Genomic DNA, 18,108 nt, shown 5'->3' on the forward strand with positions numbered 1-18,108 from the left:
AATCTTTTCACTTAAAATAGAGTTCTGCAGAGAATCGATGACTTACCCGCCGCCGCAGTGCTCGAAATCGCCTGCTTTTTGAAAAACGGAGGTCGTAACGCGCCTGAACGTGTTTTCGACCCGAAAAATGGGGTCCAGTAGGACAATATAGTTGCCCTATTCCTTTACTCCCTCGAAGAAAGCTCCTCAATCAGAGATCGTTTGCCGGTGCCTCCCGTAGAGCTCCCGACAAGGGTGTAGTCGCCAACACAAATAGGGAAGAGTAGTTGAAGCTCTTACCCTCGTACCGCTTCCTGTGCTTCTCTTGCTTGCAGCTCAGCCCTTAGCATGAACTAGGCTCTGATACCATGAAAAAGATTCAGGGGAGAAGAGAGCTTGAGCTCTTGCAAAGCACACACACACTCACAAAACCCTAATAAAGAACACACAAGGTGAGAGACTGAAAATCTTCTTCTTCTTCTTCACAACACTTAACACACCATATACAAAGATAAGAGTACACCCATATGAAAAGGTACTCAACCAAATACATACAAGGGTTCTCTATAGTGTGACTCCTATATAAATCTAAAACTATAGAAAATGGGGCGAATGTTTTCAAAAAATGCCCAAAAATGTCTAAAATTGGGCAAATATTTTTTAAAACCCTTCAAAACGGTCAAAATTTGAGCGAATGTTTTAAGATACCGAGCACTTTTTTTAATGAAAGAACCCTAAAAATAGCCAAATGGCGAAGATTAGCCCCTATTTTTTTCCTTGGTACATGGACTCGGTGGCGACCCTTTATTCATCATGTCACACTAGATGTCACGATAAAAATAAGATCTAGTTTGTCTGTTTTTGAGAGAGAGAGAGAGAGAGAGAGAGAGAATTAGTAAAAATTGAAGATAAATAAGTAGACATGTAATAAAAAATAATAATATATACTTTAGATTCTTAGATAGTAGTGAAATTTTCAAATTAAAATGCAATTTAAATTAGTAAGATTCTTAAAAATGCTAGTTAGGAAGAACGCGTTTAGAGAGAGAGAGAGGGGGGGAGAACATATGTGCTACATCCCTTTTTAAGAGACCTACATGATACATATTGCATCCCTTTTTTGGACGGGCAATGTGGACAGTGGCGTGGTGCAGGTACTATACTACTACGAGGACTGGGGAGCAGTGCTTAAATTTGAAGCCCGTTTTGGGCTTCAATGGCTGTGCAGGGCTTCAAATGAAGCCCTGCAATATTCTAAAGGCTTCAACCATGAAGCCCAATTTTTCATGCAAGGCTTCAAATTTAGGAGGGCTTCAAATTGAAGCCCTCCTAACTCACCAAGGCTTCAAAAAAATATAGTATATAAATTATAATATATATACTATATAGTATATATATATAATACAGTGCAAATATATATCTTTACATATACACACACACATACACACACACATATATATATATATATATAGTATTATAGTATTATAGTATATATATCATAGTGTTATAGTTTAGATATCTTATAAAAATTTTATATAAAGGTAACTTAGTACTATATTAGAAGTTATATATTATAGTGTAGATATAGTACAGATTTTTTTATATGGAGACTACTGTGAGAGAGAGAGAGAGAGAGAGAGAGAGAGAGAGAGAGAGAGATTATGAATCCCAAAATTTTGTATAAGGTTGCAATTTGAAGCCCATTTGTGAACTCCAAAGCTTCATTTTTTTTCCCATGAAGCCTTACATTAGGCATCAAATTTAAGGCCTGCTGGGGAGTACTTTGAAAACGTAATAAATTTTGACCGGGCCCATGTCTGCAGTGCAGAAGGGGAGGACCCATTAGCAAGCACGGGCTTTAAGCCTAAGAACGCTGTCACATGTGATTTAATTGGGGATCAATGGGTAGTTAGAACTTCGTAGTTTGGTACCTATGTGGCAGCATGCGCGCGCGCTCTCTCTCTCTCTCTCTCTCTCTCTCACACACACACGCACCCCTCCCCACACGACTAGGCCGCAGGCATACCAATTTAGTTGGTCAAGTGACATGATTCTCAAAGGCAACAGTCGATGAGGACTTCTCGGTGGAGCTCAGGATTTAAGCGTTTATGGCAGAGATTAAGAGGCCCAAATTGCTTTGCGTACTTGCAGAAGAATCAGCCGAAGGGTAATGTCCCAGGGTAGACCACCTAGTACCCACTACTTGCTTTTGCAGGAGGGTAAATGTCCAAGGGCACAGCAGGTCCTGAAGATAGCAACCGGCCTGAGCTGCTGGGCTCGGGCGGTGGCGCCCACATAGAGTTCTCGCCAAGGCAGCCCTCCGAGAGCTTCCTGCTGGATAAGAGCAACAGCAACAACAGCAGCGGCAGCAAGAGAAGAATCCGAGATGAGATTGTGGCTGTCCCATCCAACGCCTCAACAGCGGGAGAAGCAGAACATGCAGAGTCCCCTCTCGTGCATGCTGAGCTCGAAGAGCTCTTCTATGGCAAAGTCAAGGACCATCCCCACCGCTTCCGCGGACCCATCAGCCTCATCACTGGCATCTTCACATGTTGGTCCCGGACCCGCGACAAGTCCGGCTCCCTCCAGCATTTCCCAACCCGGCCTCGCCTCAACAGCTTCGCCGCGTCTGCCCTCCTCGAGCAGAACAGGCTCCAGCAGGAGGCTCTCCTAGAGAGCCAGGACACCAGGGACATGTGGGAATGGCAAATGGAGCAGCAGAGGGTCATCACTTGTCAAGAGCATGACCTGCTGGAGAGAAACAGCATGGAAATCAATCCCTTGTTGGGTCACGTGCTGCCTGATTTGGCCCGAAATGGCAGCCAGTTGATGAGAAATGCCAGCACCCACAGTGAGCAAGAGTCGAAAGATGGGATGATTGAAGTCAAGTTAAAGAATAGTCCGTCTAGTTCCGAGTTTTGTCCTCCATGGGACCTGGCCAGCCAGTTGAGCAACGTATGGCATGACCCAGAATTGGTCTCAGCCATGGTGCTCCTGTTTGAAGCAGCTCTCCTCCGGTGCCGCTCTGAGATAAACTTCTTCTGCAGGGTCTACATGCAACAGATGGTGTTTTCTGGCTACACCCTCATCAGAACTCTCAAGGAGATGGAGCCCAACACCGCTTTCTTGAAGAAAGTCCATGCTAGTTATGCCCTCGAGTCACGTATAAACAGCACCCTCTTCAGGTGCTTTGAGAATGACAGCTTTGATGAGAGTGGCCTGACCCAAATATTTGATCCAGGTGCTCGGGCCATAGCAAGGCTACAAGACTATCTGAGAATGAAACCAGTTGATCCAGAGGATGCCCTGGGTGTGCACAACCCTTTGTATGAGCCGGCTTTCCACTCGTTCTGTGCTAACAAGAGCGAGGAGGTGATGGCAATGTTCTCGTGGAACATGGGCTACAGGAGTGCTACGGAGAGGGACAGGTTCATGGAGGCGTTCCTGAGGGCTGCAAAGTGGGTCTGGCTTCTCCACAGACTGGCCAATGCCACCAACCCGCCCATGCAGATCATCAGAGTGGGTCGAGGCCAAGAAGTGGACCCCATGTATTTGGAAGCCGTGGCCGTGCCTCCCATTGGTAGCTGTGAGAGCTGCCCTGTCACCTCCATACCCAAAGTTGAGTTCATGATCATGCCCGGATTCATTGCCCATCAAAAGGTCTTCCGCTGCAAGGTCTACCAACACTACATGTGCAAGTAGGTTTCTTCTTTAGCTTGCTTGATTTTTTGATTGATTGGTTGTATCATTAGTGCAGATTGATCTGCACCCAATGATATGTTGGCTAGTTGACACTATGTTGTATTGCTGATTACCTTCATGTGTAAGTGGGTTTCTCAGACTGCTTAATTTTCTCAATTGATGGAGCTTTAGAAGCCAAGGCTCTGGAAGTATATGTGTAATGCTCACGTGTCTCTGGTGTTATATGTGTAATGTTCACGTGTCTCTGGTGTATCTTGGTGCTGAATGATATACCTTGTGTCATTTTTTTACCCTTTTTGAGAGAGAGAGAGAGAGAGAGAGAGAGAGCACAATGTGTTAAATATAGATGTTGTGGTTGGAACTCCCACCCCGGGCTATGGGACGCGGTGATGAGAACCGTGACTACCATGAAGTTATGAATTGCACTTTTTTATAAGGTGAATTTGGGCATGTTCCTGGATTCATCTAGGTATAATTTTCAACCTAACACTTAGGGAAGCATGTTACAATTAAGTGCAGTGCAAAGGTAATCGAAGTTCACCTTACAAAATTCCTATTGCACGAGGCCCTTAGGCCAGTATAGATAATGCCTCTTAATTCCACATGTCTTGTGTTGCAGGCCATCTACGATTTCCTTCTAAGGAATAGATTTTGAGCTATGTTTGCTACAATTTCAACTATTGTGCAATGCATACATGAGGCTTGTAGCTTAGATGCATACATGAACCTTGCAGCTTATATCCAGGCAACCTTATGTAAATTGAGCCTTATTTTATTGCTTGTCACTTCATTTTATTGAGCCTTATTCACTTCATTGTTTGTTAATCATTCAAATGGAGCCCAACAACCAAAGTTGCTCTAGTCAAAAGGGATTGTTGCACAAAAACTGTGCTTTGACATCTCAACTTATTCTGCAGAACTGTCCTTTGATGTGATCTTATTGCTGCCCAAAAGCTGCGGTCGTGCCACAGATTCCAAGGTGCTGAAAGGCTGGCGAAATCCATCCTGTGCAGCTTAGCCTCCCATGGTTCAGACTAGCCCTCCTTTGATTGAAGACCATGATGGGGTAAGAACTCACTACTGCTTTTGTTCTTTGCAGGTGCAATGCACGCATGAAAAGCACACTTCCCCACCACGATATTACCGTGAAACCAATTATTTATTCGAACGAAAATGCACAAATTCGTATCCTGGTTCTCATGAATTGGGTCAATGAATGCTTTGTGTGGGAAAACCCCCATCTTAGAGTGCAGCTTCTAGGGGCTCTTTGAATGTGATGGGTCTGACATGAAGTGCGAAATAGAGTACAGATCCGATTTTATAATATAAAATTTCAATTTGCATCAAATTATGAATGAATTAATTAATTGACATAATATATATCATCTTTTTTTTAAAAAATTCAACAGTACTCTACACACATGTTGGAGAGAGAGAGAGAGAGAGAGAGAGAGAGTTTAATTAGCGTTTAATGGACAACCTTAACACCATGGAGGTCTTGAGTCAAATCTATAGTCCAAAAAAGAAAAGAAAACATTTAAAAGAAAATATATGGATCAGCCCATTGTAGACAATCCTCCTATCAAAAATATATTTTTTATGGTTTTGGTTATGAAGGGCCTTTGCCCTTCTAAAAGGTTGCCCACTTTTTCGTAAAAATTTTGGCCAATTTCGCATTTTTGTTAATCCTTTAGCATCCATATCTTTGTCCCCTTGAGTTCTTATTATTTGAGAACCTTAAACTTTTTGGGTTTTGGAGTATTGAGTGACTATTGCATGATTTTTTTTTGTTTTCTTCGGGTGAAACTATGGTATCAAGAAAATTCTACTCGAACATCGGGTTGGCTTCAGTTAGTTTTTGTCTTCCTTCGCAAGAACTTACCCGCATCAAGGATTTGCGAGAGTAGCTTATCAACATTGATGAGGTCATTCTAGATGGTTCACTTGTATCTACAATGCTTTAGGGTTTGCCAGAATCCTATCAGGGTTTTGCTACTACTCTTCGTCTTCTCATGAAGGGTAATCCAGACTTGTATACCTTTGATGAGTTGGTGACTCTCTTAGTGCAGGAAGAGTAGTCTCGTTCTAACAAGACTACTATGCTTTACTATGCTTTCTGTTGATTAGGCATTTGGTGCTTTTGATTGAAACAAAGGTAAATCTGGGGCTTCATCTAGTGGTAAGCCTAAGCGCAAACCACATGCCCATTCAAATTCTACCTTGTCTAAAGAGGGTGAAACCAAGAAAAAGAAGAGTTGCAACTATTGTAGAAAACCTGGCCATCTCACTGAGGAATGTAGAAAGCGCATTGAGAGTGAAAAGAAAAAGAAGCAGTAAGGTTTGGCTGCTACAGTGGACACTAAAGAAGAGGCTAACTTTGCTCATGATGGCTATGCATTAGTAGTTACGTGCAATTTGTCTGCTTCTTGTATGTCTATCTCAGCTAGAGATTGGTACTTTGATAGTGGTGCTTCTAAGCAGGGATCCAGTTACCACTTTATAGGATTCACCTCCAAGTGGCATAGTTATGTGTGCCAATGATGCCTCTTACTCCATTAAAGGCATTGGCAATGTGGAGCTAACAGCATGTAATGGGGACAATTTTACTCTTAGAAGTGACACTTTATATATACCAGGCATTAAGAAGAATCTCATTTCTGTTTCAGTCCTTGCATTATTTGGGTTTAAGGTTCAATTTTTTGACCATTGTTGCACAGTGTATGACAACAGAGATTCAGCTTCTCTTATGCTTTCTGGTACATTATGCAATGGCTTGTATAAGCTTGACATGTATGATAGGAGTACTCATTCTCATGATGCTATGATTGCATCCACCTCCCGTGTGTTGGGTGACACTGAGTTATGGCATGCTCGGTTTGGTCACTTGAATTTCCCATCTCTTGTACTCTTGCAAAAGCAAGGTATGGTGCATGAGCTTCCTCCTATGCAGGTCACATTCAAGCATGTATGTGAGGGATGCATTCTCACATGAATTGCTTTCCTAAAGATGGTGCTATGAGAGCTGTCCGTCCATTACAGCTCATTCATAGTGATCTTTGTGGCCCCATGAGGTCTCCATCTTTTGGAGGAGATTTGTACTTCATCACGTTCATTGATGACTACACGGTTTTGTTGGGTGTATGGTTTAAAAGTGAAATCAGGTGCCTTTGTAGCTTTCAAAGACTTCCATCCCATGCTTGGAAATGCTTGTGGACACAAGCTTGTCACATTCCGTATAGATCAAGGGGGGGAATATTTGTCAAATGAGTTCACATCTTACATGCAGTTACATGGCATTTCCGATCAGTGTACTATCCCCTATACTCCTCAGCAAAATGGAGTTGCAGAGAGATGTAATCGTACACTTGTGGAGATGGCACGTTGCATGCTCAAGAGCAAGGATTTGCCCAGTAAGTTTTGGCTTGAGGCGGTTATGTGTGCCAATTATGTGCTTAACCGTTGCCCTGTTTAAGTCTTGAAATCTGTGAACTGTCTATGAGGCATGGGATGGCAGGATTCCAGTGGTGACTCATATGAGAGTCTTTTGGTGCTTGGCATATGTGCATGTGCCCACACAACAAAGACATACGCTTGATGCAAAGGCAATCAAATGCATTTTCATTGGTTATAGTACTGAGAGGAAGGGATACAGACTCTATGTGTCAAATACAGGCAAGATCATTGTGCCTAGAGATGTTATCTTTGATTAATATTTATCTCAACCACTTGTCTCATGTATAAGACAACCAACTATTGGGCCGGAGGATGTGTTTGATACTTTGTTGCCTTTATTCAATTCAAATGTGGATAATGTAGAGCTAGTTTTAGCTCATTTATAGCGAGCTACCTATACCTGCTGAAAATCAGCAGAAGCAGCTGAACTTGCCCCTAAAATGCCGCAAATTGATTAGGATTCATTGGGTGATGCATTGGCAGAGGAAGATGCAGATACTAGGAAGTCAAAAGCTGTTCCTAGATGGTTGGTTGAGACTTTGCGTGATAGCAAACAATCTACATTTATGCTAGGTCGTACACATGCTGCTTCTCACCATGCATCTTCACATTATGTGGATACAGCTCTTGTTGCCACCGCTTGTAATGAGGAACCTATTTCTCAAGTTGATGCATTGGAGGATGACAATTGGGTGGCAGCCATGCGTTCGGAGTTGGACTCCATTGACAAAAATGGTCCTTGGGAGGTATGTGACTTGCCTCTTGGCAAGCGTGCTATTGGCATAAAATGGGTTTTCAAGCTAAAGCGTAACCCTGATGGTTCAGTTGACCGCCATAAGGCTCACTTGGTCACCAAAGGGTATGCCCAATGTGAGGGCATTGACTATGAGGAGACCTTTGCTCCCACTTCACGTATGACTACCATAGGTACTGCTATTGCATTGGCTGCACACAAACAATGGCATGTACATCAGTTGGATGTCAAAACTGCCTTCTTGAATGGTGATTTGCAGGAGGAAGTTTATGTATCTCAGCCTCCCAGCTTTGTTCAAAAAGGTGCGGAAAGAAAAGTATACCGTTTACATAAAGCACTATATGGTCTTAAACAGGCTCCTCGTGCTTGATACCACAAGATTCATGCATACTTGATTGCCAAAGGGTTTCAGAATAGTTCAGCTGAGAGTACACTTTATGTTCGCCACATTGGGAACAATGTTCTCATCCTTATTTTTATTCTTTATGTGGATGACATGCTCGTCACTGGTCCTGAAGAGGGGGATATTTCAGCTTTTAAAGCTGATTTGCAGCATGCATTTGATGTCACAAACATGGGGCATTTACATTACTATTTGGGAATATAGTTTATACCTTTTGAGGGGGGTATCATGTACCTCAATGCAGATATGTTGAGCAACTCCTTGAGCGTTTTCACATGACAGATTGTAAACCTGTTTCTACTCCTATGGAACCAGGTCTAAAGTTGTCACTTGAGCATGCTGGTGAGCCTTTTGATGTTGCCACCTATCAACAGGCTGTGGGATGCCTTATCTATTTATGCTCTACTCGTTTGGACATACAATATGGTGTTTCTCAGTTGAGCAGATTCATGCATTGTTCGAACACAATGCATTGGCAAGCATGTGTCTTTCGCTATCTTAAAGGCACCGAAAACTTTGCCTTGTTCTATGGCACTTCTTCTACATTATGCTTGCTTGCATTTACAGACAGTGATTGGGCAGGTTGCCATGACATGCGAGTGTCAACCAGTGGTAAATGTTTTCTTCTTGGTGACTCATGCATCTCATGGATCAGTAAGAAGCAGCCTACAGTGTCCACTTCTAGTTGTGAAGCTGAATACAGGGCAGCCTTTACAGCTACTGTGGAATGTGTTTGGCTACGATGCCTATTAGCTGATCTTGGTGTTGGACAGCAGTCCCCTACCACCATTTACACTAATAGTCAGAGTGCTTTGGCAGTTGCACGAAACCCAGTATTTTATGCCCACACAAAGCATATTGAGGTTCACTATCATTATGTCAGGGAAAGGCTCCATGCAGGAGAGATTGACTTGGCTTATGTGCCTACACATGCCTGATGGGTTTACAAAGCCTCTTTCGAGGGAAAAGTTTGAAGCTTTCCGCAAAGCTTGGAGCTTACAACCTCTACCAAGGTTGTCTGCTACACCCTGTCTCCATTCACACCATTCACTTTAGGGGGGTTTGTTGGTCATGACCACTCCCGGCGGCTAGTTCAGGTGTGAACCCAGCTTACTCACGAGCGGACACTTTTTTCCTATGGCTGGACACAAGTTTTTTCCTCGTGTGAACACACTAATGCGTGTTGGGCACCATGCCATAGGCTCATATATGTACTCATTGTACTTTTGTACCTAATAAAAAAAGATTACTTTTCTAGCAGCTCACTCTCCCACGTTTCTTGTTTAAGCTCACTGTGTGTGTGTGTGTGTGTGTGTGTGTGTGTGTGTGTTTTGGTGTACAAGCAAGCTCTCCCCAACCCCAACACTTCTTCACAACAAAAAAAATGTCAAGCTAATTCCAATAACGTTTAGGGATGATATTTATGCTCTACTTAAAATAGCATATTATTCAAATATTCATAGCCATTAACTATTAGCAAAAATCCATTTAGCCATGCCTTAGAGTATAAAACCCTTGGGGATGTTACTCTCTATTTAACTTAACCTATTATTCAAGTTTTCTTATCCACTTAGAGTTGCTTTTGTTCAAATTTTAGCTCTATTGGATAAAGAATGCTCAAGATATTGCATCCTAAATTTAAAACCAATTAACCAGCTCAAAATAGCCAACTCTATCATGATGTGTCTCTTTTAAGATAAGATTTGAAGTCAGGTCAAGTGTTTTTGTGGAAACCTTGATAACACACTCTTCAAGTCTCTTACAAAATTTGAAGGCATTTGGACCCTTTATGATGCAATGCTTGTACCAAATTTGGTGGACGACAAAATTTGTCATGACTTTGTAGCGAGGGAGGCTTTCTAAAGAGCCTCTTTTGAAGTTTCCTTGGGAAATTTAGTTCAATCTTCACAAGGTCTTATTATATTATTTTTTTGTGCAAAGAGAGAAAATGAAGCATGGGAAATCTAGAAAGTATCTATTTTGTTAAAAATGATGGGTGGTGAAGTATTGTACCTTTAAACAGAAGTTGTTAATGTTAAGATGCTTGAAGGATATTTTGTGGTTATTATGTCGAAAAGATTCAAGATCTAAGAGATCACCTTCTAAGAAGTTGACTGACGATAAGCAACTAGTCACTCAAATGCTCAATAGATTGCCTTACTTTTGTTACTGTCATCTCACTTAGAGATGAATAGCTAGGTTTTGAAGAGTTTGTTGGCTTGCTTTTGGAGTAGGAAAGAAGGGCATGTAAATTTCTTGAAGCAAAATCTACTGATGAGAAGGATTTTCTTTTAGAGGAGGAAAGAAGGATAAGTAAATTTGTTGAAACAAACTCTAATGAGAAGGATTTCATGTGAAAATGCAAGAAGTCACAATACACGAAGAAGCATGATCCATCATTCTCTAGTAAGAAGGAAAACACACTAAACAAAAAAGTAGGTACAAAATGAATTAGGTCGACCCCTAAGGAAAGGATTATGTAGGTACAAAATGCATTAAGTCGACCCCTAAGGAAAGGATTATGTCATTATTGTAAAAATGTAAACAAAAAAAAGACAAAAAGAAGAAGCACAATAGTCACCTTGTAGAAGATAAAAATGAGAATGTGGATCAACAAGCAAACATAATAAATTAATGGCATTTTCTTCAAGTGGAAGAGTTCATTAGTACCACTTGTGGGTCAACAAATTTGGACTGTCGAAATTTGCAAAGTCAAGGTGATGCCCTTGATTTTTCCACTTTTTATGCAAATGATATAACCCATGCAAAGGTGAAGGTGGAAATTCACAAAGTGAAGGTGATGCCCCTAATGTTTCCACTTCTTATGCACATGATATAGTCCGTGTAGTGAAAGATAGTGAATCCTACAAATGGTGAAGTGAAGGATAGTGAATTTTACACATGATATGTGGATAGCTTTACTTTCAAGCATATGAATCATCAGTATGTTCACCTTGGGTTCATGAACTTAGCCTAAGGTTTAGGTATCAATAAGGGCAACCATCGCCCTTATTGAAGGGACAACCTCACTAAGGGTGATGGTCGCCCTTATTGAGGGCCCTTAGTATGGTTGTTCGGTCCCCTATCTCAACAAAAACGCGCTGCCCCCCCTCTCTCAATCAAACGTGACAAGCGCCTCTCACCCTCTCTCTCTCTTTCACAAACTTCCCCCTCCCTGTCTCTCTCACGGACTGTCCCTTCCCTCCCTTTCTCTCTCTCTTGCGGAGCACCCCCTACCTCCCTCTCTCTCTCTCTCTCTCTCTCTCTCTCTCTCTCTCTCTATATATATATATATATATATATATATATATATATATATCCTTTTTCCTCTCTCTCTTTATCCCTTTTCCTCCCCTCTCCTTCTCTCTCCTCTCCTTTTCTCTTTTCTCACAGTCACCCTAAATAAGGGCAATCGTTGCCCTTATTGAGGGCCAACCTCACTAAGGGCAACAATTGCCCCTCTCTCAACTCAAACGCGACAAGCCCTCTCTCAACTCAAATGTGACAAGCCCCCCTTGTCGCCCTCTCTCTCTCTCTCTCTCTCTCTCTCTCTCTCTCTCTCTCTGGGACCACCCCCTCGCCCCCCCTCTCTCTCACAGACCACCCCTTCCCTCCCTCTCTCCCTCTCTCTCTCTCTCTCTCACGGAGCGTCGCCCCTCTCTCTCTCGGACCGACCCCTCCCTCTCTCTCTCTATCCTTTCCCCCCCTCTCTCTCTTTATCTGTTTTACTCCCCTCTCCTTCTCTCTCCTCTCCTTTTTCTCTTTTTCTTCGTTGTTCCCTCCCTCTTCTCTTTTTTTCTCTGTTCCATCTTTCTCCTTTGTCTTCTCTCTAACGTTCCATTTTCAAAACCCTATTTTTTTTAAATTTATCTTTTTTCTCTCTATTTATATCTATTGCTTATTTAAATCTCGTCTATTTTTTTTCTTTTTTTCTCTATTTATAACTTTTTCTCTATTTATATCTCCTCTTTTCTTTCTTATATGTTCTAGGACTATGTATTTTGTTCAATCTCCTACCAAGTGGTCATATTCAGCCAAAGATAAAGATAGAGAGAGAGAGAGATAGCTATAGAGAGTGAGCAAAGAGATAGAGAGAGAGAGAGAGAGAGAGAGAGAGAGAGAGAGAGAGGGTGCAAAGAGAAGGATAGAGAGAGAGACAGGGAGGATTGAGAGAGTGTGTAAAGAGAAGGATAGAGAGAGAGAGAGATAGGGAGGATAGAGAGTGAGAAAAGAGAAGGGTATACAGAGAGAGATAGGGATGATAGAGAGAGTGTGCAAAGAGAAGGATAGAGTGAGCAAAGAGAAGGACATAAAGAGAGAGAGGAGGCTATAGAGAGTGAGCAATGAGATGAATAGAGAGAGAAGGAGGATAAAGAGAGTGAGCAAAGAGAAGGATAGAGAGAGAGAGAGAGAGAGAGAGAGAGAGAGAGAGAATAAAGAGAAGGAGAGAGAGAGAGAGAGGGGAGAGTGCGACGAGCGAGACAAGGGAGAGAGAGAATAGCAACGAAAAGATGTAAGATGGTTGGAGAGAGCAAAGGAAAGGAACAGAAGTTGGTAATAGAGAGAGAGAGAGAGAGAGAGAGAGAGAGAGAGAGAGAGAGAGAGAGAAAGGGAGGAGCAAGGTAGAGAGAGTGAGAAAAGAAACAGAATAGAGAGAGAGATAGAAAAAGAGAGAGAGGGGAGAGTGAGAGAAGGGAGAGAGGAGAGCAAGGTTGGTGGTGGAAGGGGTGGAGCTGGGATAAGAGGTGGTGGGCGGAGATGGTGGTGGTTATAGTTAGAGAAAGAATGCTCAAGTAGAGACAGAGGGTAGCCAAGAAAAAGCTCCCTCCATCGAGCTCCCTCGGTGACCATCCCCATGGTGCAGTGGTTGTGGTGGTACAGAGCATCTTCTCAAAGATTTCCCTTACCGTTCCACCCAACCTTCTAGTGGTGGTCCTCCTGGATCGACAACATCTTAAATATGTTGGGAGTCCTTTAGGCAAGGAAAGAAAACCCAATCTTGACTCTGGTCAATGTAGTAATGACAAGAGCTCAAGCCAAGAAAGCCCTAGAAAAGAAAGTGACTAAAATTGATATAGCTTCCAATAAAAATGCAAAAAAGATAACGAAACACAACAAGAAGAAGAGTATCCTGACAAGGATAAAGTTTAAATCCAAGATGGATTTGAATCACCTTCTTCAGAATCATCCCCCTCTATCCATGCCAATGAAACTTTAAACTATACCAAAAAAGCCATTGATGGTAGTCTGGAACAAAATTTGCAAAAGCTACCTAAAATATTGATGCAATATCCCAACCCAGTGGAAGAAAAGGAACACCTTAAGGAAACTCTACAAATTTGGTTTAAAAAACTCAATTGGAGTTAGAAAGTCTGTATGAGCCAGTGAAGACGTCCTCCTGTACCACTCTTGATAATACCAGAGATGGATCATGAAGTCTTGATGGTGCCTAACTTTGCATCTAGATCAATCAAGACTGAGAAACAAGAGAGGATGATTAATCAACATCCAACAAAGGACGATGAAATGGGAATCTTTCATGTAAACCCAAAAACATAACTCTTCAAGAGGAGCAAGAATCCCTTCCTTCAAATTTCCTTGAACAACCTAACCAAGATCTCAAGGATCTTTGGCAAGATATAATTCCTAGATCTCCTCAAAGATTTAAGGTGCCTTCAATCATCGATGCAAACTCTCTTCTAGGATCTTGGAAATATGGATTTGACCTTGATTCCCTTGTGGGACATTTGGGAACTCTTCCTAAGTATCTTGGAAGTGAGGGTCAAGAAACATAAAAGAAGTCTAATAATGGCCTCTTTACTTCAAGGTCCATATGTTTTCCTAAAGGCAAATTTTTCCAAGGAAAAAAATCATTATCCTAGGAATGGAGAATTGTTGTAGAAAATGTTGTCTACTCCAATCTCTATTCCTTTAGGTCAACTCTTACAAGGTAAGCCTGCCATGTGGAATGATGTACAAAAATGGCTAAGTGGATGCCTTAGGGCTAAGATAGATGAGACTGAACAAGGACAAGGAAAATTCAAATTTGGATCAAGAGGGAAGTCTTCTAGAAGTTCCTATTATTAAATGGAAGAATATCAATATTATGAAAGTGAAGACATGAATGCTACACTTCCGATCTCATATAAGGGATACAAAATTCTAGCCATACTTAATGGCGAAACTGGGCTGAGCATAGCCACTAAGACATGCTAGGAGAAGTGGGAAAGACAAAACTTAAGCCCACTAGTGTGTCAATTAAAATGGCAGATGGTTCTCTTGAAAGGCCATTTGACAAGGTCAGTCGAATGCACAGAGAAACATGTAGCATAACTTTTGAGCATACTTTTGTTATCATGGATTTCCCAAGGCCAACTAACTATGATGCTATTTTAGGAAGGCCATTCATGAGACAGTTGTTGATGATTCATGACTGGGGAACTAATAACATTTATCTTCATAAGGAAGAGCAATTAATCAAAGTCAATTTGGCTAATCACAATGCTCACCCAGTCACTAGATCTCCAATAGATCTGGATTCTGATACTACTTCTTATTCAAGAAGAATCCACTATAACTAGTGTATGTCTTATGTGCAAAGAAAAGATTAATCGTCTGAGAAGAAGATTCATGCTAAAAATGCACATGTTATAAATGTGCATGCTAAAAGGTTAATCGTCTTGAGAAGAAGATTCATGCTGAAAATGCACATGTTATAAATGGAGATCTAGACATTAATCTTAACCAAATTGCAATGGAAAACAATAAAGATAACCATGAGATAGCGTCTATTCTATATCCAACTTATTGTGAAAATTGGATGTAATTATTGGCAACTATGGATGTACTACCCTAGAAAATTGGAACCAAATTATGGAAGGATGAAAACATGGAACTAGTTTATTTATGATGAATCCTGTATCAATAAAGGAAATGTCTAGTGATGAAGCTTCAAGAGGAAGTGATTTGCAAAGATATTCTTTATAAGAAATAAGAAAAGAAAAAAAGAAACTATGTAAAATTAGGAACAAACCTTTGAGGATTAGGCCAAGTCCCCACCTTGATCTTAAAAGTGAGAATGATTTCTTACAATATGTGGGCGCTGTGTAATCCTATGATAAGTTAGTTCAAACTCTTGGAGAAGATTTGAATCGAATCACTCTTATTCATACCCTCGAGTTAGTCAGAGGAGCCAATGGTCAAACTGAAATATCTTTAGAAGAGATCTTTCCTTTTGGATCACCCTAAAAAACGTGCTACGAAGCAGGGAAAAAATTCTCAGAAATTTTTTTCATTTTGAGACAGAGATGGAAAATAGGTTTTAGGACCTCCTTTTCCATCTGGGAAGTTCCTAGCATACACTTTTTCTGGAAAAATATCTCTAAGGACGTTCAAGTGCGTATAGCGCCTAAGCTAATTAGGACAAATGAACATCCGTTTGATCCAACGAAGAGTACACCAAGCCTCTTGAGATTGTAACGGGCTGTGGGAAAGTAATTTAAAAAAATGTAATTGCTCATTAAGGAGCATTTAGGCACTCTGACAACATGACCACAATAGAGGGAGTACCAAGGATCACACAAGGACTAAACCCAATGGCTGACATCTTCGAGCCATTGAGATCCATGCCACAAATTCACCTCCCAATGCCATTGGCCATGCCTATAACAAGTGTGTCATCAGGTTTTACACCCCCTATGACTTCGATCATCCCACCAGGCTTTGGTCCTTTGCCTAACATTCCCACAAATCCTTTAAGTACCAAGCCTTTCCTAGATGCCCACACCTTGGACATACTGACTAGTCTAGGAAGGGAGGTGGCCCAAGGACTCAATGAGTCTCGTCCAGCAAGACCACTCACATATGGCCTCAATGACTCGTACAAAAATACGACCGTACAAATTTTCAAAATTATGGGCAAATATGACGGAACAATAGACCATGTTCAATTCATTCAAATGTTTGAATAGAGATGTGAAACCTTTGGAAATCCCAATTGCCCCACTAAGGTACATGTGTTGAACTTATGCTTAGAAGAAAAAGCTAGTCGATGGTTCATTGCATTAATGCTGGCAATCAAGACCAACTTCAAACCTTGAAATCAGCCTTTGTACATGGCTTTTCCAAACAAGGTGATCGGTGGAGTGCAGTAACAGAACTCTATTCAATTGAATGTTAACCCAATGAATCCATTAGATATTTTATCCTTCGGATAAAACTCCTAGAGTCACGTTGTGAGTCATGGGAAAAATTAAACGATGTTCAATTGAGAAGATGTTTCATGATGGGCTTGAAGAATAACATCTTACACAACTTGATCATTGTATCCACCAATCCGGAAACATTCGATCAATGTTGCAAAGAAGCAATATGTTTAGATGACAACATGCTAGAAGATCATCATGCTACGAGATCTTTCTCATCTAAACCAAGTAAAGCAATGGCAAAAGAAAGATTAATCTCAGAATTGACATTTTTGGAATTTTATGCAGCCTTGCTTAAAACCTTACAGAGCCAACATCTCTAAGAGAGGATGAAAACCTTCAAAACCAGACATCCTTAATGCCTATAAAAGTGACGAGCAAAATGCCTTGTGTTGAATGCAATCACTACTACGACCATCCCAATCTCCTCATTGTGCATACAAGGCACCTGTTTTTCTATACTGCATGTATTGTAAAACCTTTGATCATGATACTAAAAAGTGTCCCACTTCATCCACAATGGACTCAAAACCTCCATCTCCCGTGCACAAAACAGAAACAGTCCAAAGGGTAGAAACTGCTCAGGAAGCAGTTAATCGGACACTTCAGTGTTTCTATTGTCTGGACTTCACAAGGTGGCAGACTATACAGTTTGGAATACTTCCATGCCCATAGTCACTGACACCTTGCGACCAAGGTGTGAACGATGTGGCATTGATCACATGTTCCAAGATTGTCCAAAACGAGTTACTTCAATGCAACTTGTCTCACAAAATACAACTCTTAACATCTTAAGTGTACAAAACGGGCAAGTTTCCATAGTGCCATTGAATGTGCTTACACATTTACAAGCCAAGGCATGACAAACATTCTAAAATAATGTAAAAGACACCTCAACATGGGTAGAAGAACATGCTTTAAAACAGAACCCAAAAGAGAAAACAAAACCTTCTAAACCCAAGAAAGACAAGGGACAAAAAACTATCCAAACTAAGGTCGAAGTAAAAGACAGTGAAAAGGAGTATGTAGGGGACATAAACCTAAAAGGGGACATAAACACAAAAGAGCCAAAAGTTATACATGATGCAGATGCATCCACCTCAAAGACCACCACACATGAACCTCAACACCCATATGTGCGACACATGATACAAAAACCCAAAAGAAAATTTGATCTTGTCACATGGGTAAACATAGTGAAAAACTGAAAAACCAAAGAAAGTTAGAGAACAAAACAAATTCTAGTACATCACTAAGTGAGGATGAGACAAGTTCTTACTCTTTGCTCAGTGCACCACATAGACCAATCAAGAAACTAGAACCCACCTAACCACCCCAAATAGATAATAATGATCACATGACATATGTAGAACGCAAAAAACGAGCTCAAGAGTGGTTGAATGTCTTACAGGGTTACCGGTGTGATTGAGCCTCATAATGCCAAACCTACACCAGCACAACCAAGATACAAAGCCTAGAGGAGTACCGCTTTCCCTTTCAAGAGGAAGACATACTCTCTACAAAAGAGTCATTTGAGACAGATTGTACGAACTATAGGCTTGAGAAAGCACATAAGGAATTCGATAATTCCCTTACAAGATCAAAACAGTCTC

The 18,108-nt window shown here is 41.2% G+C and overlaps 1 protein-coding gene across 2 annotated transcripts; it reads left to right on the forward strand.

Moving 5' to 3' along the window:
- Window positions 1–1,902: 1,902 nt before the first annotated feature.
- LOC147641440 (uncharacterized) lies at window positions 1,903–5,088 on the forward strand. Of its 2 annotated transcripts, XM_086821409.1 has the most exons (3): window positions 1,903–3,677; window positions 4,599–4,660; window positions 4,781–5,088. In XM_086821409.1, the coding sequence occupies exons 1-2, from the start codon at window positions 2,203–2,205 to the stop codon at window positions 4,609–4,611; spliced, it is 1,488 nt and encodes a 495-aa protein (XP_086677535.1). In that variant the 5' UTR covers window positions 1,903–2,202; the 3' UTR covers window positions 4,612–4,660; window positions 4,781–5,088. The 2 variants fall into 2 exon arrangements, with proteins under 2 accessions (XP_086677535.1, XP_086677529.1); XM_086821403.1 differs by having other exon boundaries at window positions 1,904–3,677; window positions 4,599–5,087.
- The last annotated feature ends 13,020 nt before the right edge of the window (window positions 5,089–18,108 follow it).

The sequence above is a fragment of the Cibotium barometz genome, chromosome 2, assembly GCF_041138505.1.
Source record: "Cibotium barometz isolate CiBa-2024 chromosome 2, ASM4113850v1, whole genome shotgun sequence".
Classification (NCBI taxonomy): Eukaryota; Viridiplantae; Streptophyta; class Polypodiopsida; order Cyatheales; family Cibotiaceae; genus Cibotium; species Cibotium barometz.

What these genes read in the sequence shown, in the direction of transcription:
- LOC147641440 (XM_086821409.1), top strand. Translation starts at nt 2,203, where the DNA reads ATGTCCAAGGGCACAGCAGGTCCTGAAGATAGCAACCGGCCTGAGCTG.